A 27,909-nucleotide genomic window follows, 5' to 3' on the forward strand; every position below is an offset into this window, starting at 1 on the left:
TTCACGTGTAAAGTGGAGGATAATATTTATCTTTTGAGATTGTTGAAGGTTAAATGAAATACTTTTTGCAAAGCACTTGGAACATTGCTTTCACAGAAATCAGTCCACCCTGATTTTCTCAAGCATAACTAATTCTGGTTTAAACATAATCACTCGATGATAGTTTTACGATTTTGGTTTCAGTCCTTTTTAATGTAAGTTACACTGATCGAGATCAGAAATTTAACTCCACAGTTGTTTCTCTTAGACCCCCTAGAATGAAAATTGAGGGAAGGAGAACACATAGCAGTGTGCATTATTTTATTTCTGCTTTATGTGAGTATATGGGGACCTCAAAATGTATCATCTATTTCTGTGTGATCAAAACTGAAAGTTTCTGTGATATGACTGCCCTTGCACTGTTCACCATGTAAGAACTTGTTCACCATGTAAGAACTTGTTCGTTATGCTTCAGAAGATTGGAGACTGTTGAGAATTAGGCTTGGGGTTGATTAATGATTGTGCATCGAGTCCCCTATACAGAATTTTGTTGTTGTTAACAACCATTTGATCAATAAATATGAGAGATGCCCTCTCAAAAAAAAATGTATCATCTATTTCAAAAAAGTATGCATTTATTCAACATATTTTTTACCATTTATTCTACATGTTTTACACATACCTACCTGGAACTATCATTAGGCTTTGTTACACAGAAATGAAATGAAAAAAATTGTTGGTACCTATGTTGGAGGCCATCATTTGTCAAAGGAGAAAGATAAATAAGCAATTATAAGACAGTATTAGAAGTCATCTGATAGATGTCTTCACAAGGAGCTTTGAGAACCTAAAGGAGGTGCCGCACCCTGTCTCTCCTAGATGGGGACTGTGTGTCTGCCTCCCAGGGAAGCTGACACCTGAGTCAAGCCCAGAGAGAGCCAAAACCTAGAACATAAAGCCTTTTCTTCCAGGCTAAGGAGATGGAATTCATTTTAAGATGATGGGGAACCAATGAGAACTTTTATTTAGAGCAACATGAACAGATTTGGAACTTAGGATAATTACCTAGAAGCATACCTCCAAGCAGTGGCATTAACATCAATTTTATTATTCACATTGCAACCATTTATTTAATACCTGCTCTATGTCTGACTCATCTAAACATTATCTCATTTAATTTAGCCCTCTTTAAATTAGATATTATTGCCATTGTTTTATAGATAAGAAAACACAGGGTAATAGAGGTTCATAGAGAAATTTGTGACTGGACCTGCAGCAGAGAATGTTTGATTACCTGCTATCTGGTGATTTTAAGTTAGTTGAAGTTAGGCTGAGTGATGATTTGTTGATCCTAAGTCTTCATTTTCATGTGTTTTATATTGTGAAGATTTCACTGAATTTAGTTCAGTTCTAGAATTTAAAGATATGTATTTTCCCAAGATAGCTTTTAACTCAAGTCTACTATTTCATTTGGTGCTTAAGGAAACTTCAGTTAGAATATAACACCAAGGGTCGGGGAGTGGCTGTTAGACTTAATGAAAGAGAACATGTCCTTCAGCGTGGAACCACAGCTTTTCTAGAATTTTTGTCCCTATCATTTAGAATTCTTAGAGAACATGAGCTATTTTATCCACTCCATTTCCTTTTCCTCTGAATAAAACTGTCTTAAGGAAATATTTGAAGTAATATCTTATTAGGATTTGAAATGTTTTATTTGTGTAATTGTTAGTCTCATATGCTCAGTTGGGACCTGGCTTCTCAATATGAAGGGTAGTTTGAAACTATATTTTATTTTCTCTGCTCCTTAATGTTTATGCAGCGTATTGAAGCAATAGAGTGAGTTGATAATTCCTGGGAGTTAAGACACTGACTTATTACTCCAGCCACACTCCTCATTAGCTTTGTAGATGCTACAAAATTGGCCATTTACCCTTTGATTCTTAGTTTTTTAAATTGAAAATACAAATAATTTCTCTCTTGGAAATGTGGTGGTTTTAATTTTTAAAAATATTTGTATACAACTAGAAGGGGTATTGCAAAGATAGTATGTGCACAGTTTTGACTTGCTATACTTACCTTTTACTCCTTTTATTTCAGCTCAATCTGAAATTGAAGTTTCAGTGTCTGCAAGGAATATCAGAAGGTTGCTAAGTTTCCAGCGGTATCTTAGATCTTCACGCTTTTTTCGTGGTACTACTGTTTCAAATTCTCTAAACATTTTAGATGATGATTATAATGGACAAGCCAAGGTGTGTATAGCTTTTTCAAGAAAACATTAATTTTTTTGTAAGTTTAATGAAGCCTTTTTTCCCTATATGGTACAGATTTATAGAACCTTTTTTTTTTTTGGTATGCAAAAAATCAGTTGATTTTTCAGGTTTTTCCTTTAGAGCAGCCGTCCACTTTATAATTAGGTATTACAGAGCAAGGAAAATTTCTGAAGTAACTAAAACAATAAAAATGTTTTCATTTGTTATTAACATTAAGTAACCACTTGATCAGCAGAAAATTAAACTCTAAGATCACACAGAATCTTAATGCTGGGAAGAATATTGTGGATTGTCTGATCTAATTTCTGTCTTCTATGGATAAGGAAACTATGGCCTAAAGAGCATAAGGGACTTGTTTGAGCTCACCCAACTGGTTATCAGTAAACCCAGAACAGGAAGTTAGGTCTCATGACTTTCAGTCAAATGATTTTTCATAATTTCTTGCATTAGTAAGATATTTTGAGGATTTCAACATTTTTAAGTTAAATGTGGTGATTGTGTGAGCACTATTTTTTATATAAGGTTAAAAGAAATGTCTTAATGAAGGTGAGATTTAGGTGAGCTTGTTTTTGGCCAAATGAGTATTTTTAATTATCTTATGTTTCTGACATTTTTAAAATTATTCTTTGACTTCATATTTACAGGCAACATTTGTAAGTTAGTATAGACAGAGCTTTATGATTACATTTATGGTTAACTTTTTTGTAGTTATGTTAAAGTAAAAATTGCTTCCCTGTTTGATAAGTTAATGAAAGTGTTCATGCTTTCTTTAAATTTTAAAAAGTTCACAAGTTCTATTATTTAGAATGAGCATATTGATCTGTGTATGATTGGCTGTCAGTACTACCATAATTATTCTCTACTATAATTATAGATATGATAGTCACAGACATAATATACTATTAATATATTAGTATTGCTTATGTTCCTTTATTCATAATTATATACAACAGTGAACTTTTGGATACAAAATACAAATTTTTTTCTTAAAAATAAAGTCCACAACATTTTCAGGTTATGAACATATGGTGTAAAAATGTAATCTGCTTGGTTTCCAGAGTCGTCGTGATTATTTGCTTGGTTGAAATACCAACCTAAAAATGAATGTAGTAAATACTATTTATTATTTTATAAAGATATCTAACAAATATAAATAAATAACCATAAGTTGGGGGTGTTTTTTAAGAAAATGAGCAACAAATAAATTAAGCATAATATAGTATAGATGTTAGGTACATGAATTCCTGAATCAGACCACCTAATTTAAAACCCCAGCTCTATTACTTTCTAGCTGAGCATGTTATTTTTTGTCTGTTTCACCGTCTGTAAATGAGAATTGAAAACAATGTCAACTTAGTAGCACTGATGTGAATAGTGAATATAGTACGAACTCACCTATTATAACTTATTTTCACTAGATTTTTAACATCTCATTTCTAGACCATGAAATGTTTGTGTCACACTTACTTAGTGTTAAAATTATTTTAGAATTTTTGAAAGTTCGTGGGCATATAGAATTAGTTGAAAGAAACCCTAACCTTAACCTGTACATTCATTAATTGTAAAACAAAATGATATTTGGTATTTCAAATGGAGTTGGACATTTTCTTTGGAGCCAAGGAAAGGTCATGATTAAAAGGAGAATGATACTTAACATTCATAAAGAAAATCAGTCACTTTCCATTTTCATTAACTTCTCTATGGACTATATAAAAGACAGAGTATTATTGAAATTAAATTACAATAGGAATATTTGGTTTTCATTTCAGTGTATGCTGGAAAAAGTTGGAAATTGGAATTTTGATATCTTTCTATTTGATAGACTAACAAATGGTAAGTGAAAACTTTGACTTCCTCAAATTAATGTGTTCTCTAGATTGCTGCATTGATGGGTACAGCCACTGCTGCGTTGTTGCTGTCAATCATTAGGTGATGAGCCCTCTGCTGGCCAAGGGAGCGTCATTTCCCTTTTTTAGTGACTGATCTCTAAGTCTAGAGAATCAGCCTCATAATTTTGTTTTTTGATCCTTCCTCTTAACAGTAAACAGAAGTGATCATAATCATTGCTTGGCCATCCTTCATTAATGATCTTATTATTATTAATAACCCAATGTGAACATTATTATTTCATTATGTTCTTGATTTTTTTTTTTTGGTTTCTCTTGGATTGTGGCTATTTACAGTGACATCTTCTGCTATTGTGTTCAGCTTTGATAGCCACAGATAGGTGGTAGATAAATAACCTTTTGAGAGACACCCTTCCTTCCAGCTTTGTGGTTCTCTAACATCTCTTTTCCTGCACCCTGGGGAGCACAGCACATTAGGACCAGCAACAGTGGTTTCCTCTGGCACTGCTTCTAGCTGGGCCCTGGGGAAGCTTGTAGCTTTTTTAGGGGCTTATCATAATCTACAGAGCATAGAGTGGTTTGGAAAAAAGGTAATTCTGATCTGTTTACCCACTCCTGAGTTCTGTTTTGTTTGGGCGGGGGGAGGTTTCCATGTTTCCTTATTTTCTTTGGGGAAGGAACAGGATTCTCTTTGGGCATCAGTTTTTAAAAATTTATTTATTTAAAATTTTCTTCAATTGAAATACAGTTGATATTCAGTATTATATGGGAGTTTTTATTTAGGGTAAAATTTTTGGCATAAAAAAATTAGTGGTACATGTAGTTCAACTAGACTTTGCCTCTTTTGTTTTTGTCTAAATATCTTTTTAGTAAGTGAGGCAGAGTGGAAAGTACTCTCAAAGGTCATCAGTTCTGATTGTTTAGAGTGAAATAAATATTTGGTTCAGCGCTGTAATATGAAATCACTTTTTCACCCCCTTATTTTATTATGGAATGAAGCTCCTTTTGTAAGAAAGCCAAATAGGAAAAATGGACAAGCAAATTGAGAATCTTGAGAATCAATGTGTGTCTTACTTTTTAGTATCATGTTATTTCCCCTAAGCTATAGGCTATGCATAGTAAAAATACCTTTGTAACCACCTTCTCTTTGTTCACTCACTGTTGACAGAAGGTAACCTGGCCTGATCCAGTTTGAGGCAGAATTGTAAAGATGGTGGAGTTTCCCATGTCAGCAAAGCGTCCCTCCCACTTCCCTGCGTTTCTGTTTTTCCCCTTTCCTGTTTCTCTTCCCTCCCCTTTGCCCTTTGGTGACTAAGTGTTGCCCCCCTTTGGCCTGTCCACAGAGCAAAGGCTCCAGTGTCATTGACACAGTTGTCCTTCCCTTCAGCCTCCCCCTTTTGAAAATACGGGTAGTGAAATATCAGGTGGCTCACCTTCTTCTAGATCTGGGAAACTCTCCTTTCCTAACTCAAGTACTATTTTAGTTGTTCAGTTAAATATAGATAAAACAAGGCCACCCTTCACACCTTCAACTTTTAATTAGCTTTGTATAAACTTAACAGCTCCTAGCCTGTTTTAGTCTACCCTGGGCACTTGTCACTCATTGATGTAGTTGATAATTCTTCTTTGAATTTTGTTTTTTAAAAAGCACGTATCCTTCCTACTCAGGAAGCTTGGTGGTTGACGGTGTGGAGGATGGACAGAAGTAATAACCACTAGTCTACATTAGTTACTTTATTAGTAGCACTTTTGTTTCCCTTGAATCACCTCATTCTTTTTTGTGGAGAACATGACTGAGGGTCATTTCTTAGGGGTGAGGGCTTAGGGGTTTAGTAGAGGCCACCCACGGTTAACTATCCACCTATGGCTTTATAGATAATGAGAGATGTATTCTGTTAACTACAGCTACCCAAAAGTTACAGGAATTCTATATACAAAGAGATATTATCGGGAATCAAATGGGCAGAAGAAAATTCCTTTAATGAGCACTATTTAATTAGAAGTGCTTTCCTTTCAAAACTGTAGTCTGAAATGAATTCTGGGTGGTGCATGTACATGGTATCCATGTGTATAGCTTTCCCTTTTTGCTTATTGATCCAGTGTTTTCTTTATTTCTTACACTGGTATTTTCCCAGGTGCTACTGTGGGGAGGGGAGGGAGGAGGCTATACTCAGTAATCCCATCAAATCAATGTTCCCTACCTTGTTCACTGCCTGAAGGAAAGTAGTTCTTATCTGGTGGGATGTATTTGATAATCCTTTTCCATAGGTTATATGAGATAGCAAGATGTGGCTTGTCGCCCTGGGAGCTGCCTGCCATGGGAGGGCCCTCAGTGCCAGGCCTGAGTTCCAGCAGCAGCCTAATCCTGCTAGCTCCCATCTAAAATCACATTCTAAAAATTGTCAAGGGCCACTGCACATTTGGCAGGACTATCCTTTATTGTTCTTATGAGGGTAGCTTTTCTGTGGATACAGTTTTCTTTTCCAGGGAAGTGTTTGTTTCCATTTTCATAAAAATAAGTTCTTCTGTGCCTATTATTTAATGTGTCAACTAAGCATCACTTCTTTTAAAATCTTTCATTGACTTGTATTCTTATATACTGGTTTAAAAATAGTTGGTATATTATGAACTAAAAATGAGAAAAGATGTTACATGCACTTTTTCAATTCGATATGGAGAGTGTACTTTGATAGATTCCTTTCTTGTCAGTCCTTTAAAGTTCTTGGTGGAGGACAATACATGTGTTTCTTGTTGCAGTTTTCCTGAATTCCATAAGAGGATGCTTAACCATTAGATTGCAGCTTTCTTAAAACTTATTTTAAACCAAGAAATTGTTGATTTGTTTCATTAGGATTAGAAAACAATCTTGGGAGAACCCTATGTAAACTAAGTATGCAGACTGAAATACATATACAGTTGACATATTGTATTTTTTTCAGGTGTATAACATAATGATTCAACATTTATATACATTACAAAATCATCACCATAAGTCTATTCCATCACCCCACAAAGTTATTAAAATTTTATTGACTGTATTCCCTATGCTGTACTTTATATCCCCATGATTTATTTTGTAACTGCAAGTATGTACCTCTTAATGACCTTTCACCACCATCCCTTCAATCCCACTCCCTCTAGCAGCCACCTCTTTGTTCTCTGTATTTATGAGTGTGTTCTGTTTTGTTTGTTCATTTGTTTTGTTTTTAGATTCCACTTAAAAGTGAAATCATGCAGTATTAGCCTTTCCCTGACTTATTTCACTTAGCACAGTACCTTCTAGGTCTATCCATGTCACAAATGGCCAGATTTCTTTTTTTTTAATGGCTGAATAATATTCATTGTATATGAATACCACATCTTCTTTATCCATTGATGGTCACTTAGCTTGCTTCCATATCTTGGCTATTGTAAATAATGCTGTAATAAACCTGAGGATGCATATGTCTTTTGATTTGTTGTTTTCATTTTCTTTGGATATATACCCAGAAATGGAATTGCTGGGTCATAGGATATTTCTATTTTTAATTTCTTAAGGAACCTCCATACTGTTTTCCATAGTGGCTATGCCAATTTGCATTCCTACCAATAGAATACAAGGGTTCCCTTTTCTCCACATTCTCTCCAACACTTGTTATTTCTATTCTAAAAGGTCTCACTGTGGTTGTGATTTGCATCTCCTGATGATTAGTGATGCTGAGCATCTTTTCATGTGCCTGTTGAACATCTGTTTTCTTCTTTGGAAAAATGTCTATTCAGGTCCTCTGTCCGTTTGTAAAAATTGGATTGTTTGTTTGAATATACATTCTGAAATACCAATTTGTGTACCTAATGAAAAGTTGATCATTACAGCAGTAATAACAGAAAGAGAGTTCACTTCATCATAATTGGTTCCAGACTGCATGGGTTTATGTTTGTACCTATAAAATATTATCAGAATTTGAATGAATTTTAACATTAAATTTCTTTTTAAAAAAAAGAAAAAGATTTGAAATTTTTTTTCATTCCCCAAAGGTGATCTGTCAGGTACTCTTTGTAATCTTTTTTGGCCTGCCACATCTTCTTCAGTGTTGCTCATGCAAATGTTCCTATGTATTTTTTTGTTCAGTCATGGGCTCTTGTTGACATTTTTTTAGGCAGTTTTGGATGATGAGTTTAGACCAATAGTCCTTTATAATACTTTATAAATACTATTACAATAAATTTTCAGTGTGGAACTAATATCTTTTATACATTTTGTAAAAATCATAGATTTCTTTAGAGATCACTAGAATCATATTTATGTTATTATCCAAATACAGGCAGTAATTTATTAGCTCATACCCCTTTAAAACATATACTTAATTGTTAAAATAGTGTGACATAAGTGTCCTACAGAGGAAATCTACAAAACTGAGAAATGTAATAAAATAGAAGGCATAAAAAAAAAAGAGTTCTATCTTGGAAGGAAAAACTAAATGTTATAAAAGTGGTGCTGTATCCAAATTAAATTTCCATACTTGGTGTGACAACACTTGTCAGTGACAAAGGAATGAAAGTTGAGTGCATGTAGTGGCTCTTTCAGAAAACTCAGGCATGTAGGGGAACAGAGAGGGTGACAACCAGAGGGGGCCAAGAGAGTCGGAGATTCTGTCTTGTTTCAAAGATAAGGAATCCTAGAACACATCTGAGTGCTGAGACTTGTTGGGACAATATAGGGAGTGAAGGAGGGATATTGTGATTCAGTGGGATGGAGGGGAAGGACATTGGTAAACGCATCTGATGGCCCAAGGAAGGTCCCTGAAAAGCTGTGTTGGGTGGAGGGATTGGCTTTTGAAAGAAAGGGTAACTTGAGGGCTGTTTTTTCTGAAAGTATGAATCCTGAGAATGAGGGGATGGATAGGAATTACCTCAAAAGTTTGAGAAGAGAAGGCTTGAACATAGGCATTTTAAAAGGTGAAAACTATTTCACTAGAAAAACAGTAATAAGATTGCTGGATAGTGTTTTCCACAAATTTGTAGTCATAGGATTCTATCTAGTTTTGTGATTTCCCCACATCCCCAACTCATAGATTTTCTGCTGCAAGTATGGGAGAGGCCAGAGGTTGAGCCTAGGTTTTTATCTTGATGAGGTCATTGATCGCTCCTCCTAGCTCTGTGTCTAACAATAAATGCAGCCTTCTGCTAGCAAGGTTGCAGCCAAAGCAGTTTGCTCTGGGACATCCCATTCAGTTAAAAGCAAGATGGGATAGGGGATGTTTAGGAGGAAGCCATGGGTAGCCATGTTTCAGATGCTTTGGGAAACTGAATTAAACTTACTCAGTGTGGGACAATTCCCAAAGTTTTCTAACAATTCTAATTATTTTGATTTTTTTAAAATTAATTTATTCAAAATGTTTATCTTCTATTACCTGCTTTTGGGAAAATGAAGCAAAAGCTTTTTCTTAGAATGGAAAACATGGAATATTTAAAGTTCATAACTGGTAAAATAAGATATAAATTTTAGATAAACAAAAAGTAAGAATTAGTACTCTCCATGTTTTATATTCAAAAGCCATATTTAAAAGCACAATCAATTACATTAGCCTGTATTTCCTACTGATATCTTCTTCTTCTTTCATTTTAGGAAATAGTCTAGTAAGTTTAACCTTTCATTTATTTAGTCTTCATGGATTAATTGAGTACTTCCATTTAGATATGATGAAACTTCGTAGATTTTTAGGTAAGTGATTCTAACCCATTTAACAGTGATAAGATTTATACAAGAACTTGTTTCAATTTGTATCAGTTATATCAGCGAACTGTTTCTCTAAAACAAACCATCCCAAATCTCGTATCTTAAATGACATGCATTTACTTAGCTCCTGAGTCTTTGGGGATGTTGAATGCTGCTTCTGGTCTGGCTGAGCTCACTTATGCACCTGCAGTTGACAGCAGATGAGATGCATGGTGGCTCTGTGGGTGTTGGCTGGGGACTCAGCTGGGACACTGGGCATGACCTGGCTCAGCTCTACATGGTCTCCTATTAAATTAAAAGGAAGCAAAGGAATTTGTCACCTTAATAGATTCATATTAAAAACAGAAAAGAAAAGTATATATTTATGTTACAACAAGCTGAACTTGTTCTAAGAGTGGTAAGCAGCTTCCTGGGGAGAGCTGCCTTGCCCACAACCCTGGGGCCCCGGCTCAGCACTGGCCCACCTTCACCTCTGCCACAGCCACACAGCTCTTGGCTGGAAGCCAGAAGACTCAAAGCTGTTGATGGCCTGATAAAGAATGGGGACAGTGTCACAGTCAGTCCCTTCATCAGCCACAGCTTTCTGACAAAAATGCCCCAATTTCTGAACTTTTCTAAATTTTTGTAGGCTAAAACTTAAGAAGATCTGGTACATTGCACTTAGGTCCCATGTCCTCTTTTTCCAATCCCAGAAATCTCTTTTGACAGAAAACTTTAAAGATTATTTTGAATATATTTAAATGTACAGCACCCTGTGTTAATACTCCTCTGCTAGGAAAGGAAGGTGAAGTTGTTCACTAAATAAGGAAATATGTAAAGAAAAAAACCCAGCACTATGGAGATGCTTTGTTATTTTTTTAAGGAAGAAGATATTTTCTTTCCTCTTAAGTACCAGACTAAGATAAATTTATTACTTAGGACTTATGAGAAACTTTTAATGCATATTTATTTATAAATTACATGACTGTAACACTGTACTAATATACAAATTATAAAACACAAAAATAGATATTAACAAGAGCATTTAATTTAAAGGATGCAATAAGATAAATACAGAATTTGCATGATCCCTCTGACCAGCAAGCTGTAGCTCACCTCTTGGTGGGGCTGGTGCACTTCACTGGGAGGCCACTAGAGGCACACTTCACTTGGAGGCCACTGGACTAGAGTGTTAGGCTGTTGGGTCTGTAGTGCAGGTTGAGGGCAGCAGACTTTCCCTGAGTCCTAATCTGCTGTTCATGATAGCATAACAGACACTGAGCAAAGAAGTCAGGATTAACAGAAGACCCATCCCTACCACTGAAGAACTGAGTCCAGATCTGAAACTGACCCCACTGGTGACGCACCCCTGGGGTCGCTATCATGCACCCCAACATCATAGTATTGGAGCTTCATAGAGATTTTTGCTTACTGATGAATTTCAAGTACCTAGAAGAGTATCTGGCACAATAAACATTTGTTGAATGAATTGTACTGTTTTTGTTAAAAAGAGAAACTATTTTTAAATGTATGAGTCAGAGGAGTTTGGCACAATGAAACAGAAAAAGAGAACAACTGTAATTTTAACATGAACACCTTATTTTAAAAGTTTCAAACAAGCCAGGAGACAAAGTGGTACATGTGAGCTAAAGGTGATTGTCATCATTCTGAATCTTAACAATTAGTGGTAACCACATGAAAAAGTAAGTGGAGAACTGATAATTATCGCATTTTTTGTATTTGTACATGCTTCCCACTCCTAGAGGTTCTACAATTAAATTTGCGGTCTTTTTTCTTTGACGCAGTTATGATTCAAGAAGATTACCATAGTCAAAACCCTTACCACAATGCAGTCCACGCTGCAGATGTTACTCAGGCCATGCACTGTTACCTAAAGGAACCTAAGGTAAGATGTGGACATTTACAGTAGGTGAAAATCCTAACAAAATTCCTTTGATGAATTTTAAGTACTTTAAGTTAGTGATTTGACTCAAAAATCAGAAGAATCCTTCACGAAAATGAGATCTAGCTGGATCAGGTTCCCAACTGTGGCTGTACTTGGGCAGCACCGGACCCAGGTGATGGCGGAGGCAGGCTGCAGGGGTCCGGGCAGGGCCCAGATCATGTGAGGCCTCCAGGGCCATGTTCACTCGACTGGCATCTTCGCTGAGCTGCTCCTGAGCTCTACGGGGCAGGGACAGTGCTAGGAGGGAAACAGGAGACCTCAGGAAGCTATACCGACTATGGTGTGAAAGAAGTCAGATGAGACCAGCACCGTGAGTGCTTGTCGAGAGCTGTGTTGGTGCTCCATGGAAGAGTGTGTGGCCCCACTGGGCGACAGTCTCGGGAAGGAGAGAGGGGGACGGTTTGTAAGGTCCCCCGGGAAGAGTGACTAGGCTGTAGTGTCTGAATGCTCTTGGGGGATTGAAACCGGGAGAGGCCCCGATGCAGACAGCCATAGGCAGCTGAGAGGAAGGAGGAAGTTTTCTGTGAGAGGAAGTGTAGAAAAAGGAGCACATATTTGGGTAGGGCTGGTCAAGTAGATGAGTTCCATCTTGGCTGTTTGGAGTGACATGCATTTGTGCAATATGCAAACGGAGGTGTCAGTTGGGTAAGATCTGAAGTATAGGGGAAAAACAGGGCTGGACATACATCATCAGAAGTAGGTGATAATGAAAACCATGTTTGCCCCCAGATGTTTCCTACCCTGGGAGGTTCTAAAATTACATCTGCCTGCTCTTAGCCCACTTCTAAACTCTTCTCCCCTGGGATCTGAGTGCCAGCTAAATGTTAGGAGGGAAAGGAGGCTTACTCACCCAGTTTGTGCCAGTCGATGCCAACTTTGAGAACAAAGCCCTGAGTTGCCAGTCTTCTCATTTGTCAAGAGATTGTGGAATATGTGAAAATACTCCGATTAATATATATATATAGATATATAATGACTTTTTAAAGTCATGTAAATACATATATGTACCAAAACTTTTTTTAAAAAACCCATTTTATTGTGGTATCACATACGCAATAATAAAATGCATACATTTTATGTGTACAGTTTTGACAAATGCATACTCCCAAGTGGCCCAGTTTTTAAGTTAAGCTTTAAAAAACTCTGGGCCAAGCCTGAAGCCTCTGTTTGAGAATCTTTGGGGAATAATTGATAAGTAATCATCATACAGCCAAGTAAATGGGATGAAGGACACAATGCCATGTTCTGTGGGATGCAGAGGAGGTTAATCTAGTCCACACATCTGTGAAGGCTCCTCCCCTCCCAGCTCCCGTGGCCACACCCAGCCAGGGGCCAGGGGCCAGGAAGCTGGGGTATGTTGGGGCCACTAGGCAGGGCTAGAAGATCAGGGCAGAGAGGACAGAGCGAGGAGGGCCGTGGTTGAAAACAAATACAAACGTGGTCTCCCCATGTAGCTCTGGCAATACTAATGTTAAAGTCTCTGCCTACGTAGCTCTGATACTTCTTATTTTAAATGTTTTTTGCCTATGCAGCTCTGATAATTCTTACTTGAAAATTCTTAGTCAAATCTTCGGTTAAGTATATAGATAAAATCACTGTGCCCTAAAGTGCAACAATTCCCTTCTTCCTGACATAGTTTACATTTAAAATAGAGTCACTCTAAGTTTTAAAAGTGAATTCTAAAAAAAACCATGTTGATTATATCTCTTTTATTTCCTAGGCCTTGGCATGCAATCATATTTTCAAGTGTTTTAATTCATTAATTCAGTTCATTTTCCTGATGCTAGGAAACCAGACAGGAAATGTCCCAGCCTTCAAAAGGTTTACATCCCTGTTGGGGGACAATCATTAAATGAACAGATAAATATAATTTTTTGGGGGGTATCAAAATAATATAAAATCACCTGGGCAACATTGTGGTTACTAGATTCCCCCTATTATCAAGTCCCCACCACATACCCATTAGAGTCACTGTCCATCAATGTAGTAAGATGTTATAGACTCACTACTTCTCTTCTCTGTGCTATACTGCCTTCTTCGTGCCCTCTGCTACCTTATATGTGTTAGTCATATTGGCCTTTAATCCCCTTCTCCCTCCCATCCCATCCACCCTCCCCAGTCCCTTTCCCTTTGGTAACTGTTAGTCCATTCTTGGGTTCTGTGAGTCTGCTGCTCTTTTGTTCCTTCAGTTTTTTCTTTGTTCTTAGACTCCACAGATGAGTGAAATCATTTGGTACTTGTCTTTCTCTGCCTGGCTTATTTCACTGCGCATAAGACCCTCTAGCTCCATCCATGTTGTTGCAAGTGATAGGATTTGTTTTCTTCTTATGGCTAAATAATATTTCATTGGGTATATGTACCACATCTTCTTTATCCACTCATCTACTGTTCACTTAGGTTGCTTCCATTTCTTGGTTATTGTAAATAATGCTGTGATAAACATAAAGATGCGTATGTCTTTTTGAAACTGGGATCCTACATTCTTAGGTAAATACCTAGAAGTGGAATTCCTGGATCAAATGGTATTTCTATTTTGAGTTTTTTGAGGGACCTCCGTACTGCTTTCCACAATGGTTGAACTAGTTTACATTTACACCAGCAGTGTAGGAGGGTTCCCCTTTCTCCACATCCTAGCCAGCATTTGTTGCTCCTAGGCTCTTCTGTGTTGGCCATCCTAACTGGTGTGAGGTGATATTTCATTGTGGTTTTAATTTGCATTTCCCTGATAATTAGCGGTGTGGAGCATCTTTTCATGTGCCTATTGGCCATCTGAATTTCTTCTATGGAGAAATGTCTGTTCATATCGTCCACCCATTTTTTAATTGGGTTATTTGCTTTATGGGTGTTGAGGTGTGTGAGTTCTTTATATATTTTGGATGTTAACCCTCTGTCATATATGTTATTTACAAATACATTCTCCTGTACTGTAGGATGCCTTTTTGTTCTGCTGATGGTGTTGTTTGCTGTACAGAAGCGTTTTAGCATCATGTAGTCCAATTTGTTCATTTTTCATTTTGTTTCCCATGCCTGAGGAGATGCCTTCAGGAAGAAGTTGCTTACGTTTATATTCAAGAGATTTTTGCCTATGCTTTCTTCTGAGAGTTTTATGGTTTCATGACTTACATTCAAGTCTTTGATCCATTTCAAGTTTACTTTTGTGTATGGGGTTAGACAATAATCCAGTTTCATTCTGTTGCATGTAGCTGTCCAGTTTTGCCAACACCAGTTATTAAAGAGGCTGTCATTTCCCCATTGTATAGCTCCTTATATATACCATTTGATCCAGGAATTCCACTTCTAGGTATTTACCTAAGAATGTAGGATCCCAGTTTCAAAAAGACATACGCATCTTTATGTTTATCACAGCATTATTTACAATAACCAAGAAATGGAAGCAACCTAAGTGAACAGTAGATGAGTGGATAAAGAAGATGTGGTACATATACCCATTGTATAGCTCCTTTATCATATATTAATTGACTGTATATGCTTGGGTTTATATCTGGGCCCTCTAGTCTTTTCCAGTGGTATGTGGGTCCGTTCTTAGGCCAGTACCAAATTGTTTTGATTACTATGGCTTTGTAGTAGAGCTTGAAGTCAGGGAGTATAGTCCCCTCACTTTATTCTTCCTTCTCAGGATTGCTTTGGCTATTTGGGGTCTTTTGTGGTTCCATATGAAGTTTAGAAGTATTTGCTGTAGTTCACTGAAGAATGTGTTGGTATTGATAGCTATTACATTGAATCTGTAGATTGCTTTAGGCAGGATAGCCACTTTGACAATATTAATTCTTCAAATCCATGAGCACGGGATGTGTTTCCATTTATTGGTATCTTCTTTAATTTCTCTCATGAGTGTCTTGTAGTTTTCAGAGTAAAGGTCTTCACTTCCTTGGTTAGGTTTATTCCTAGGTATTTTATTCTTTTTGATGCAACTGTGAATGGAATTGTTTTCTTGATTTCTCTTTCTGCTAGTTCATCATTAGTATGTAGGAACGCCACAGATTTCTGTGTATTAATTTTGTGTCCTACAAATTTGCTGAATTCAGATACTAGATCTAGTAGTTTAGGAGTGGATTCTTTAGGGTTTTTTATGTACAATATCATGTCATCTGCAAATAGGGACGGTTTAACTTCTTCCTTGCCAATCTGGATGCCTTTTATTTCTTTGTGTTGTCTGATTGCCATGGCTAGGACCTCCAGAACTATGTTGAATAAAAGCAGGAGAATGGACATCCTTGTCTTGTTCCCAATCTTAAAGGAAAAACTTTCAGCTTCTTGCTGTTAAGTATGATGTTGGCTGTGGGTTTGTTGTATATGGCCTTTATTATGTTGAGGTACTTGCCCTCTATACCCATTTTGTTGAGAGTTTTTATAATGAATGGGTGTTGAATTTTGTCGAATGCTTTTTCAACATATGTGATGATCATGTGATTTTTGTCCTTTTTGTTGATGTGGTAGATGAAGTTGATGGATTTTTGAATGTTGTATCATCTCTGCATCCCTGGAATAAATAATACTTGATCATAATGGATGATCTTTTTGATGTATTTTTGAATTAGATTTGCTAATATTTTGTTGAGTATTTTTGCATCTATGTTCATCAGGGATATTGGTCTCTGATTTTCTTTTTTCTGGGGCCTTTCCTGGTTTTGGTATTAGAGTGATGTTGGCCTTATAGAATGAGTTTAGAAGTATTTCTTCCTCTTCTACTTTTTGGAAAACTTTAAGAAGGACGGGTATTAGGTCTTTACTAAATGTTTGATAAAATTCATCAGTAAAACCATCTGGTCCAGTAGTTTATGTTCTTAGGTAATTTTTTGATTACCAATTCAGTTTAATTGCTGGAAATTGGTCTGTTTAGATGTTCTGTTTCTTTCTGGGTCAACCTTGGAAGGTTGTATTTTTCTAGAAAGTTGTGCATTTCTTCTAGGTTATCCAGTTTGTTAGCATATAATTTTTCATAGTATTCTCTAATAATTCTTTGTATTTCTGTATTGTCCGTAGTGATTTTTCCTTTCTCGTTTCTGATTCTGTTTATGTGTGTAGACTCTCCTTTTTTCTTGATAAGTCTGGCTAGGGGTTTATCTATTTTGTTTATTTTCTCGAAGAACCAGCTCTTGCTTTCATCGATTCTTTCTATTTTATCCTTCTTGATTTTATTTATTTAACCTCTAATCTTTAGTATGTCCCTCCTTCTACCGACTTTGGGCCTCATTTGTTCTTCTTTTTCCAGTTTCATTAATTGTGAGTTTAGACTGTTCATGTGGGATTGTTCTTCTTTCCTGCTGTAGGCCTGTATTGCAATGTACTTCCTTCTTAGCACCACCTTTGCTGCGATCCACAGATTTTGCAGTGTTGAATTATTGTTGTCAGTTATCTCCATATATTGCTTTATCTTTGTTTTTATTTGGTCATTGATCCATTGATTGCGTAGGAGCATGTTATTAAGCCTCCATGTGTTTTTGGGCTTTTTCATTTTCTTTGTGTTATTTTGTTTCTAGTTTTATATGTTTGTGGTCTGAGAAGCTGGTTGGTACAATTTCAATCTATTTGAATTTACCGAGGCTCTTTTTGTGGCCTAGTATATGATCTATTCTTGAAAATGTTCCATGTGCACTTGAGAAGAATGTGTATTCTGTTGCTTTTGGATAAAGTGTTCTGTAGATGTCCATTAGGCCCATCTGTTCTAAAATGTTGTTCAGTGCCTATGTCTCCTTACTTATTTTCTGTCTGGTGGATCTATCCTTTGGAGTGAGTGGTGTGTTGAAGTTTCCTAAAATGAATGCATTGCATTCTGTTTTCCCCTTTAATTCTTTAGTATTTGTTTCACATATGTAGGTGATACTGTGTTGGGCACACAGGTATTTATAATAGTTATATCCTCTTGTTGGACTGACCCCTTTATCTTTATGTAATGTCCTTCTTTGTCTCTTGTTAACTTTCTTTGCTTTGAAATCTATTTTGTCTGATACAAGTACTGCAACTCCTGCTTTTTTCTCCCCATTTGTTGCATGAAATATCTTTTTCCATTCCTTTACTTTCAGTACGTGTATGTCTTTGGGTTTAAAGTGAGACTCTTATAGGCAGCATATCGACGGATCTTGTTTTTTTATCCATTCAGTGACTCTGTGTCTATTGATCGGTGCATTCAGACCATTTACATTTAGGGTGATTATCAATAGGCAGGCTTTAGACTCCTGGTTACCAAAGGTTCAAGGTAATTCCCTTACTATCTAACAGTCTAATTTAACTCAGTATGCTATTATAAATACAGCCTTAAGGTTGTTGTTTTTTTTTCTTCCTCCTCCATTCTTTATGTATTAGTCTGTACTGTTTGTCTATTCCTTCATTGACTTTGAGGGTAGATTTGATTTTGCATCTGCTTAGTAATTAATTGTTCTACTTTCTTTTCTGTGGCTTTATTTCCCCTGGTGACAGCTATTTAGCCTTAGGTATACTTCCATCTATAGCAGTCCCTCCAAAATGCACTGTAGAGTTGGTTTGTGGGAGGTAAATTCTCTCAGCTTTTGCTTATCTGAAAATTATTTAATCCCTCCTTCAAATTTAAATGATAATCTTGCTGGGTAGAGTATTCTTGGTTCGAGGCTCTTCTGGCCTGTAAGATTGTTGAGAAGTCTGATGATAGCCTGATGGGTTTCCCTTTGTACATGATCTTTTTTCATTCTCTAGCTGTTTTTAAAAGTGTGTCCTTATCCTTGATCTTTGCCATTTTAATTATTATATGTCTTGGTTTTGTCTTCCTTGGGTCCCTTGTGTTGGGAGATCTGTGTACCTCCATGGCCTGAGAGATTATCTCCTTCCCCAGACTGGGGAAGTTTTCAGCAATTACGTTCTCTGAGACACTTTCTATCCCTTTTCCTCTCGCTTCTTATCCTGGTACCCCTATAATATGAATATTGTTCTGTTTGGATTGGTCACACAGTTCAGTATTCTTTCATTCTTAGAAATCTTTTTTTCTCTCTATGTCTCAGCTTCTTTGTATTCCTCTTCTCTAATTTCTATTCCATTTACCATCTCTTCTACTACATCTAATGTACTTTTAAATCCCTCCATTGTATGTTTCATTTCAGATACGGAATTTCTTAGTGATTTAATCTCAGTCCTAAATTCATCCCTGAGTTCTTGAATATTTTTCTGAACCTTCATGAGCATATTTATGATTTTTATTTTGAATTCTCTTTCAGGAAGATTGGTGAGTTCAGTTTCATTTGGCCCTTTTTATAGTGTTTCTGAGATTTTTGTTTGAACCAGACTCCTTTGATGTTTCATATTTGTATGTGGCGCCCTCCAGTGCCCAGAAGCTCTAGTCTCTGGAGCTCCTTAGCCCCTGATGTCAGGGATTGCAGGGGAGCAGCTCTGGTGCCTGGGGGGAGGTAAGAGCTATTTCCTGCTTCCCAGCTGCAGTGCCTGTCTCCACTGTCAGAATCAGTGGACCGAGGAAACATGTGTAAGCCTGTTCACTTTGAGTCTGTAGCTGCCATAGGTGGGGCCTCCTTCTGGCTAGCCTGATGCCAGGGCAGGGACTGCTGGTTTGCAAGTCTGTGCCAGTAGGCCAGGAGGAGGGCGCAGCAGGCTGTGTATCACAGGGTGTGCCTTGGAGCTGAGTAGCCAGCCAGGGAGATGGAGTGCCTGAAGCTCTTCAAAGTTCCCAATGTGCTGGGCAGGGTATGCCCAGACAACCTTGTCCACCTATCCCTTCTCCCTTGCAGCAAGCTCTGTGTAAACCCCACCCCTTCAGCAGCCCTCTAGCTGCTAGGAAGGCTCTTAGACTGCCCACCTTTCCTTTGTCCCAGAGCAGCCAGATGTGGATCCCTGTCCTCCACTAAAGGCTGGAATCTCAGTCTCTCAAAGTATTCTACCTGTCTCAGCTTTCCAACCCCACTAATCTCCAGAGTACCATGCAATGTAGGTTTGTGCTCCCAAAGCAGATTTCCAGGGCTGGGTGTTCAGCCATCATAGGCTTCCACCTGATCCCCACTCTGTTTCTCTTCCTCTCGCTGGTGAGCTGGGGTGGGTGAAGGGCTTGGGTCCTGCTGGGTCATGACTTTGGTACATTACCCTGTTCCGTGAGGTCTGCTCTGTTCTCCAGGTGTATGCAATCTGGTGCAGCCTTCTTTCCTATTTCTCTTTTAGGATTAGTTGTATTAACTATATTTTCGTATTTTATGTGGTTTTGGGAGGAGTTCTCTGTCTCACCTCTCATGCCGCCATCTTGAATCTGCAATCCAGATAAATAGAATTTTGACATACACTGTGCTAATTACTGCTACGAAGTGAATAGAGTAATGTGCTGGAGAGTGGCTGGGTGATGGCAAGAGTTTACATCCTTACGTGGAGTGGTCAGGAACCACGTAACGGAAAGTGAGTATTAGAGGAGTCAGCCAGAGAAAAATCCAGGTGCAGAGGGAATCATAAATAGAAAGGCTTAAGTATAGCATTTAGCAAGAAAATCTGCTTTCAATTTTTATATCTTTTGATATATATGTAAGAGCTCATTTCTTTTTTATAAAGCTCTTAAAGTTTTCTTTCTGACCAAAGATTTTTTACAAGCAGAAATGTTACATTTTTATTGAATCATTTTGCATGTGTAATTTGCTTTCAAACTTAGAACTTACTTTCCCTTCACAGAACTTTAAAAAAATTCAGTTGCTTCTTTTCATATTTCTCTTTTTAATGGTTAACTCTTTAATCTATCTCAGATTGTTTGATGTCATGTGTGGTCAGCCATTACTTGCTTTTACTAAATCTAATTATTGTATCCTCCCAGAATGGTACATGGCTATGCTTCTGCCACTTCCCTTCTGTTTCAGTTATCATAAGAATGTAACACTTTTGCATATTGCTTAATTAATTACTCATTCATAACATATCTACAGCCATGTCCACACACTTATATGTCCTCTGGGATGACCCATATAGCATGTCCTCTGTTCATCTTGATTAGTAAACAGTGCTTTAAAAATCTGTCTTTTTAAAAATGTATTTGCATATCCATCCTCATGAGGAAATCACCTACTCTTCATTCATTGAACTTCTCTATATACCAATTACAGATAACATAGAAGTAAATAATATATAACAAACATTTTCTGCCTTCACACATCTTCCAGCTTTCCAGGGGATTCAAACCTTTGGAAAGTGAATTTTTTTCAGACTAACATGAACTTGACAGTGGGAATGGAAAAAGATTTATTGTGGCATAGAAAGAAAATATTAGAATTTGAATCTAAATTTATTTTTATCCTGTATTTTTCAATTTTCATTTTTGCTTTACATGTGTGATGTAAATTCAGTATCATAACCTAAGAGTTAGTACACTTACACTGGTGGTAGAGGCTCAAAATTTTCTACTACTGGGCATAGGATCATACACGTTCAGAGAGCATTACCCTGATGTAAACCTCAGTAAAAGTGAGCTCTGCCTGCTGTTATTATGGCAGGACATGGAAATGCTGTAGAAACCCAAATCAGCCCTTTGCTAGGGAAGGTGCTGGAGGTAGAGAACAGGTGGGGGTGCTGGCAGTCAGTGGTGTTGGGCCTGAGAAGATGAATAGGAGTTGGTCAGGAAGTGAGAGGTGGTTGATGAAAAGTAGGTGATATATGCAAGGTGATCATGCTTTATCATTGAAAGTTTCAGTCAGTTAATAAACTGATTTATTTTGATTATTGTATCATTAATAATTGTTATTGAGAATAAATTTTTAATTGTTTGTGATTGCTTTTTCTGACATGAACTCATTGTATACATTGTTCTGAATATCTCCATCTGTTAGGAGTGGATTTTATTACAGACTTGGGATAGGCTGTGTCCCATGATTACTCAACAGCTTCCTTAAACATTAGGACCTCAGAAATAACTTTGCAATTTAATTCTTAATTGAAATCCAGTAAACAATTTATTGGTACATAAACACCCTCAGGTACAGATCTTCTACTGTACTGTACACTTAAAAATCTGTTAAGAGGGTAAATCTCATATGAAGTGTTTTTACTGTGGTAAAAAAAAATTTTTAAACCTCATAGGTCTTTCCTTGTAGTGGCTACAGTAATAAAAATATACAAACCTGTGTTTGTTTTTTTAAAACATTATTTCTTAAAAAGACACTTTATACTTTAGCTGACATCTTAATTAAGTCTGTTTAAATGAAACAGCATCAGGATGAGCTTTGTGAAACCCATGTGGGCAGGGGCACTGTCCTCACCTGCCCCCAGTGCCATGAGGAGACCACCAACTGGCAGGTGCTTGGTGACCTTAACGAACTACTTGAAAATCATGAAGGGGCTAATTCAAAAATCTTGTAATGGTACAAAGTTGTTTTCCAATATGTCTGCAATTAGTTGTTCTTCTGTCGCACTTTAGCTTGCCAATTCTGTAACTCCTTGGGATGTCTTGCTGAGCTTAATTGCAGCTGCCACTCATGATCTGGATCATCCAGGTGTTAACCAACCTTTCCTTATTAAAACTAATCATTACTTGGCAACTTTATACAAGGTTAGTGCAATTTTATCATTGAAATTTAATTCTCTTGCATTCTAGAAAATGTTTCACGTTTTAAAGAAGTGAAAGTAGTACATGAATTCTCAATGAATGTTATAGATACTTATAGATAAGTCTTTATTTCAGAAAGAGACTCATTAAGTAACTCAGATATGCCCTTTGTCATAGAATACCTCAGTACTGGAAAATCACCATTGGAGATCTGCAGTGGGATTATTGAGAGAGTCCGGTTTATTTTCACATTTGCCATTAGAAAGCAGGTAGGTTGGAGTAAGACAATTTTAATTTCTTAAGAGCTATGAAAACTAAGTTGACAAGCCAGTTTTGTAAGTTTTAATTCTGTTGTTACATTCAGGTGTTCCACGGTTTTCAGTTTTTGTCATAGAGGGTAAATTATTTTATGGATTTGTATCAAAGTTTTAGTAATTTAAACTTACCCTACAGTATAGTCAGTAGTAGTTTTTAGTGAGTTTTTATGAGAGATTATTCCATAGATTTGAGTAGTGTAAATTTACTTCAAATACATAACAGCTCAGCCCTAGTTTACTGCTAAGTTATATAACTAGTATCACATATTTCCATTTTATGCTCATTTGAATAAAACCTTAAGCTCTAGGTAAATGGGATAGAAAGTAAACATTCTATATAATAAATAGATTCATTAAAATTTGTTTCAGGAAATTTTCTAAACTGATAAGGAGTGAAAGAATTCTTCATATCCTCAGTCACACAGTTCTGGAGTCACTTCTGGAGCTATAGGATAAAAAGATGATGGAAAAAACAAAATACTAATTTCTCAGAAGAGATCATTTACTGTTAATTAGGCCATTTGAAAGCTAATAAAAAGTGTTAATATAAATGAGCCCAATATAATGGCAATTAATAACATCTCATTTCACTGGTTCACAAGGAGAAGCTTTCATTGGTGCCTCACTGAGAGGCTGCACTTAAAAAAAAACCATGTAAGTGGCTATTAACCATCTAATCCTAGAAAAAAAGTGAGGTATAAAAATATGTTTGGGTATTAAAATTTAAGTTGCTAGCATTGTTCTTTCCTTTTTTTCTCTTTCATAATTTTAAACATCCTTATAAAAAAGTTAAGTGTTCTGTGTAATGACCATAAGAAAAAAGCTGGACTTTATTTTTTATTTTTTTAAATCTTTATTCATGGATACCATTTGGAGTTATGACAATACTTCTGGTAAGTAAAATTGTTTTCTTGCTGTAGTACAAATATAAAAATTGCTTAAATTATACAGTGTTTGTATATATAAATTATAAATTATTTTTTTCTTGATTGAGGCAGGTTAAAAATGTTTGCTTTATTTTTCCCCTTTTAATCATGTTTTGCATTTGAACCTGTTGACTTCTCAGACTTAATACAAATAAAAACTGGAAATAAGGAACACTACATAATAGCATTCTTTTGTTTTCTTCACTTAGGGTTTATTTTAATATTCAATATTGTGAGCCCTTTAATCTGTGGACAGCTATTTACTGATCATTATGTAATATTTGCAATAGCCCATTGGAACAAAAGTCAGGAATTTTTTTCAAGTTTCTCTTGTTACTTGACTTAAGACAGGTTTGAAAATCATATACTGTATCTGTTATTTGTATTAACATGTTACCTTTTCCCTTCTAGAAAATTTGGATATTCATACAGATAACTGATTCTCAAATTTGATCCTGAAAACATAGTTGAATCTGAACTTTATGAAATTGTTTGGTGGAATTTCATTAGTATTTAATCAGGCAGTTCAGTCAAAATGTGTACAGGAGTCAGCTGCTGAATGGGCTGTTCTTCCTCCTCTTGAACCTTCTCTCTGCCTTTCAGAAATCAGGCACAAGAAAGAAACCAAAGTTATTTACCCTCAGCACATCCTAAGAAAGAATTATCTTGAACATACCAATCTTGACAGATTTTTTGCTTTTTTAGGCGAATACTTGCACCTTGGCAGGCAAAACAAAGGCACTCTTTTTGGAATGTTTGCATATTGGTATTTTCCTAAAATCCTCTTGGTTTAGTTTTGATTATTTAATAGTTTTTTTTGATGCGTTCTTTAAAATTCATTTTTTGCAATAGGGTAAATATTGAATGGCAATTAGAGTATCTTAGAGCTCTGCAAAGCTTTCTGAGTAAAGTTTAAGGAAAAAAAATCAAGAAGTAACTATTTAATTGAAAGTCTTCTTTTTTCTCTTTATATTTCTTTAATTCCAGGCAACAGATGGAGACTCAGATAGGTGCTTTGATACTTGCCACAGACATCAGTCGCCAAAATGAATATCTATCATTGTTTAGGTCCCATTTGGATAGAGGTGACTTACACCTGGAAGATACCAGAAATAGGCATTTGGTTTTACAGGTAAAATGGACTTGGAAAGGTTCTATTTCTATGGTGGATTGCATGAATATTAGAATAAAAATTAACTATAATAGTGTAGTTTTCAGAGTGGTTAAATCTTGAGGAAGAGTAGAATTTCCTTCCATTAGTACAACACTTTCCAGAAGGCGAATCTGCTCCCTAGGAAAGCACCACTATTTTTGTATTTTTCATACTTGAAAAGTCTAACAAGAACAATTTTTACAAGATTAGGGTACCAATCAGCAAACAGCATTTTATTTTAATGAGTTCTCACCTCTAAAAAGTAAGAGAGAATTGGATGCTGTATTTGTAGCTTTTTAGTTAATCCAGTCCTTATGTGTGGCTCTGCAGTATTTATTATCAAGCATGTGTAATTAGGTTAACAGTCTTACAACATTTCTGCAAAAATGACTGGTAGATCTAATAGCATCATAGAATTAATATAAAAGATAATTTTCTGTTACAATTTTGTCTTTTTTTAAGGTGGTCTTTTCTTCACTATTTAGAGTATATTTAAATTTAGTAAAATGGAGAGTTCTTTTTTTTCTTAAACAATTTTAATATTCTGTTTACTAGATGGCTTTGAAATGTGCTGATATTTGTAACCCATGTCGGACCTGGAAATTAAGCAAGCAGTGGAGTGAAAAAGTAACAGAGGAATTCTTCCATCAAGGCAAGTTACAGTATTGAGTGATAAGTAATCTGTTCAGCTCATTTTTAAACATCATATATGTAAAATAACTCAGATGTTCCCAAGAGTCTAGAAGTAGATGTTTAATCTTTATAATCATTAATGTACAAATTGAACACCTTTGAAAATTAATAGTTCTCTTTTGAAATGATCAGATGTATTTATCTAGATTTATAGACATAGATCAGGTTGGAAATTTTGCTTTACAGGAAGATTTACGTGACCTTGCACCATCTGTATCACATGTAGAGGGTATGGCCACATGAAAATGTAAGACACTTTTTGTGATTTAAAGCTAGGAACTAAAGATCTTTACTTCATGCACCTTCCTTTTATAATAATGCTGACAGAATTACAGTCTTGGGGTGACATCTAATAAAAGTTTTCTACCTCCAGCATTTAAAATAGGATTATCAGCTGGGCAGCCCTTATGTATGTGAATTATTTAAAAATTTTTAAACTGATTTAGAAGCCATCTCATGAGGATTAAGTATGTTATGTTTTTTACAGGTATAATAAAGGCTTTAATTATGTATGTAACAAATAGGTATGTTCCATCCTAGTAATTCTGTCTCATTTTTTAATTTCTAGGAGATATAGAAAAAAAGTATCATTTGGTTGTGAGTCCACTTTGTGATCGTCAGACTGAATCTATTGCCAACATCCAGATTGGTAACTATACATGCTTAGATATAGCTGGTTAGAAAAACGGCTCTGCTTTTAATTTTGTCAAAAAAAGGATTACATTTTGAAGTGTAAAATATTAAAATTATGCCCATTTCTATTTTCTAAATAATTTAGGAAACTTTACCCCTTGCTTTTCCATTTTTGGGGCCTTATAATTTACTGTCATTTGATCTTATGTTGTAAAAAGCATAATGTTTACAGAGCAGGTAGCAATAATTCTGTTTCTGTTCTAAACTGGAAGAATACATTATTTGCCCTGTAGAAGCTCCTTTGGCATAATTCTTGGACTGCCATGTTAAAGTGAAGAAGGTGACCATGGAGTTGGATAATAAAGTGAAGACCAGTCTTCACTACTGCTTACTTTTCTCTTTTATCGCTGCCTCATGATTTGGACACCTGTTCAGGCCTGTTGTAGTCTGCCCTGGAGGTGTCCCTCACTCTTCTCCCCCAGACCTTTCCCCTCATTTACCTCCCACATCTTGGGACTCTGCAGTGTGTCCCCAAGCCACGATGCCCCTGCCCTCTCTGCTCTGCCAGTCCTCCCTGTCTACCTAATAAATTCCTTTTTCCTAAAGGTCCAGCTGAACTGTCCCCTGCTCCAGCAGAGTCCATCACTCCTGTTCCCGGCTTCCAAAGCCCTAGAGTCGTGTCTCTCACAGCCCCCAGGTCCTCCTCCTGCCTTTGGTGGTGTGTCTCGGGGCCTAGCTCTGCACTTGAGAACTATTTGCTGAGTGAGCCGGAGACATGGTAGAGAGCATAGAGAAATGTACCATGGCTGAAGTAGATGTAGCTTGGACAGAAGAGCAGAGGGTGATTGCCTAGCACTAGGGGTTTGTTGAGCATGAACTAGGATAAGGCAGGGAGGCAACTCAGCAAGGGATTGAAGGAAGAATGTGATTTGGTAGTTGGTATCAAGGAGGGCCTTTACAGATTAAGTTGAACAGTGAAATATGTGCACAAACTTTAGAAAGATAAAGCTAGAAATTCAGAAGATAGCACAATACTGTGGCATCAGACTCTGAATAGAGCACTGTGCTGTAAGGTCAGAAATTCAGAAATGTAAATCTGACACTGCAAAGGATTCCCATGTGGAAGCCAGTAACTAGTAACTATTTGACTGCAGAGGTGAAGGTGGAGAAGAGGAGTGGGCCCCAGGTGGGGGTGCCGGGCCGCAAAGGTGTGCAGGCTGGCCAAGGGTGCTGGGGAGGTGAGACCAAGGATGCCTTTCCTTTGGGGTGATGAGAAGACAGTTACGTAGAACAATCTCCAAATGCAAATGAATAGCTGACACAGGGGCAAAGGGAACTGAATCAGAGATAGGCGAATAGGTAGTAACCTCACTGTAGCTACCATAACTGTTTGCTGAGTGAATTGCTCTCTGGATTGATGAGGGAACCTCCAAATTGTGATTTTTAAAAGGGGAAAGAAGCTAGATCCCTTAAACTGTTCATCTCTGTCTATAGACCTGTCAGAGTGGACAGTTCTAGATGGGTTTTCAGAGGACAAGGTAAGTAGTGATGGTGGTTGACATCTGCTGGTCTCTCACAGCCACCCTATGAGACAAGTACTGCCGGTACCCTCTTCTACAGATAGTTTGTCCAGTCTATACACTTAGCAGACATTCATCTTTCTGACGTTAAATCCCAGGTAAAGTGGAGCTTGGACAGATTCTATTTCTGGGGTAAATGATGTGACTGTTAGAATAAATACTATGCTAAGTAATGATTACTTGAAGTCAGGTCAGTAAGTAGAAGTCACGTTTAATACAGTTTCCTTCTTTGCTAGGAATCCTAGTTTTGTCGAACAAGAAAATACCATTTACTGGGTAAGAGTAAGACATGTGACAGGTGTCCTGAGGCATCTGTGGGCATATGGCTGCGGCTAGACCC

General features: G+C 36.8%; 1 protein-coding gene across 1 annotated transcript; it reads left to right on the forward strand.

Annotated features, from left to right (window-relative positions):
• Positions 1-27,882, forward strand: LOC140847935 (high affinity 3',5'-cyclic-AMP phosphodiesterase 7A-like). The gene is made up of 9 exons (XM_073229663.1): positions 1-2,228; positions 4,019-4,082; positions 9,702-9,797; positions 11,597-11,697; positions 22,139-22,270; positions 22,445-22,536; positions 24,498-24,642; positions 25,219-25,315; positions 25,925-27,882. The coding sequence occupies exons 2-9, from the start codon at positions 4,022-4,024 to the stop codon at positions 26,035-26,037; spliced, it is 837 nt and encodes a 278-aa protein (XP_073085764.1). The 5' UTR covers positions 1-2,228; positions 4,019-4,021; the 3' UTR covers positions 26,038-27,882.
• Positions 27,883-27,909: the final 27 nt, after the last annotated feature.

Source organism: Manis javanica, chromosome 2 (genome assembly GCF_040802235.1).
Source record: "Manis javanica isolate MJ-LG chromosome 2, MJ_LKY, whole genome shotgun sequence".
In the NCBI taxonomy this organism is placed as follows: Eukaryota; Metazoa; Chordata; class Mammalia; order Pholidota; family Manidae; genus Manis; species Manis javanica.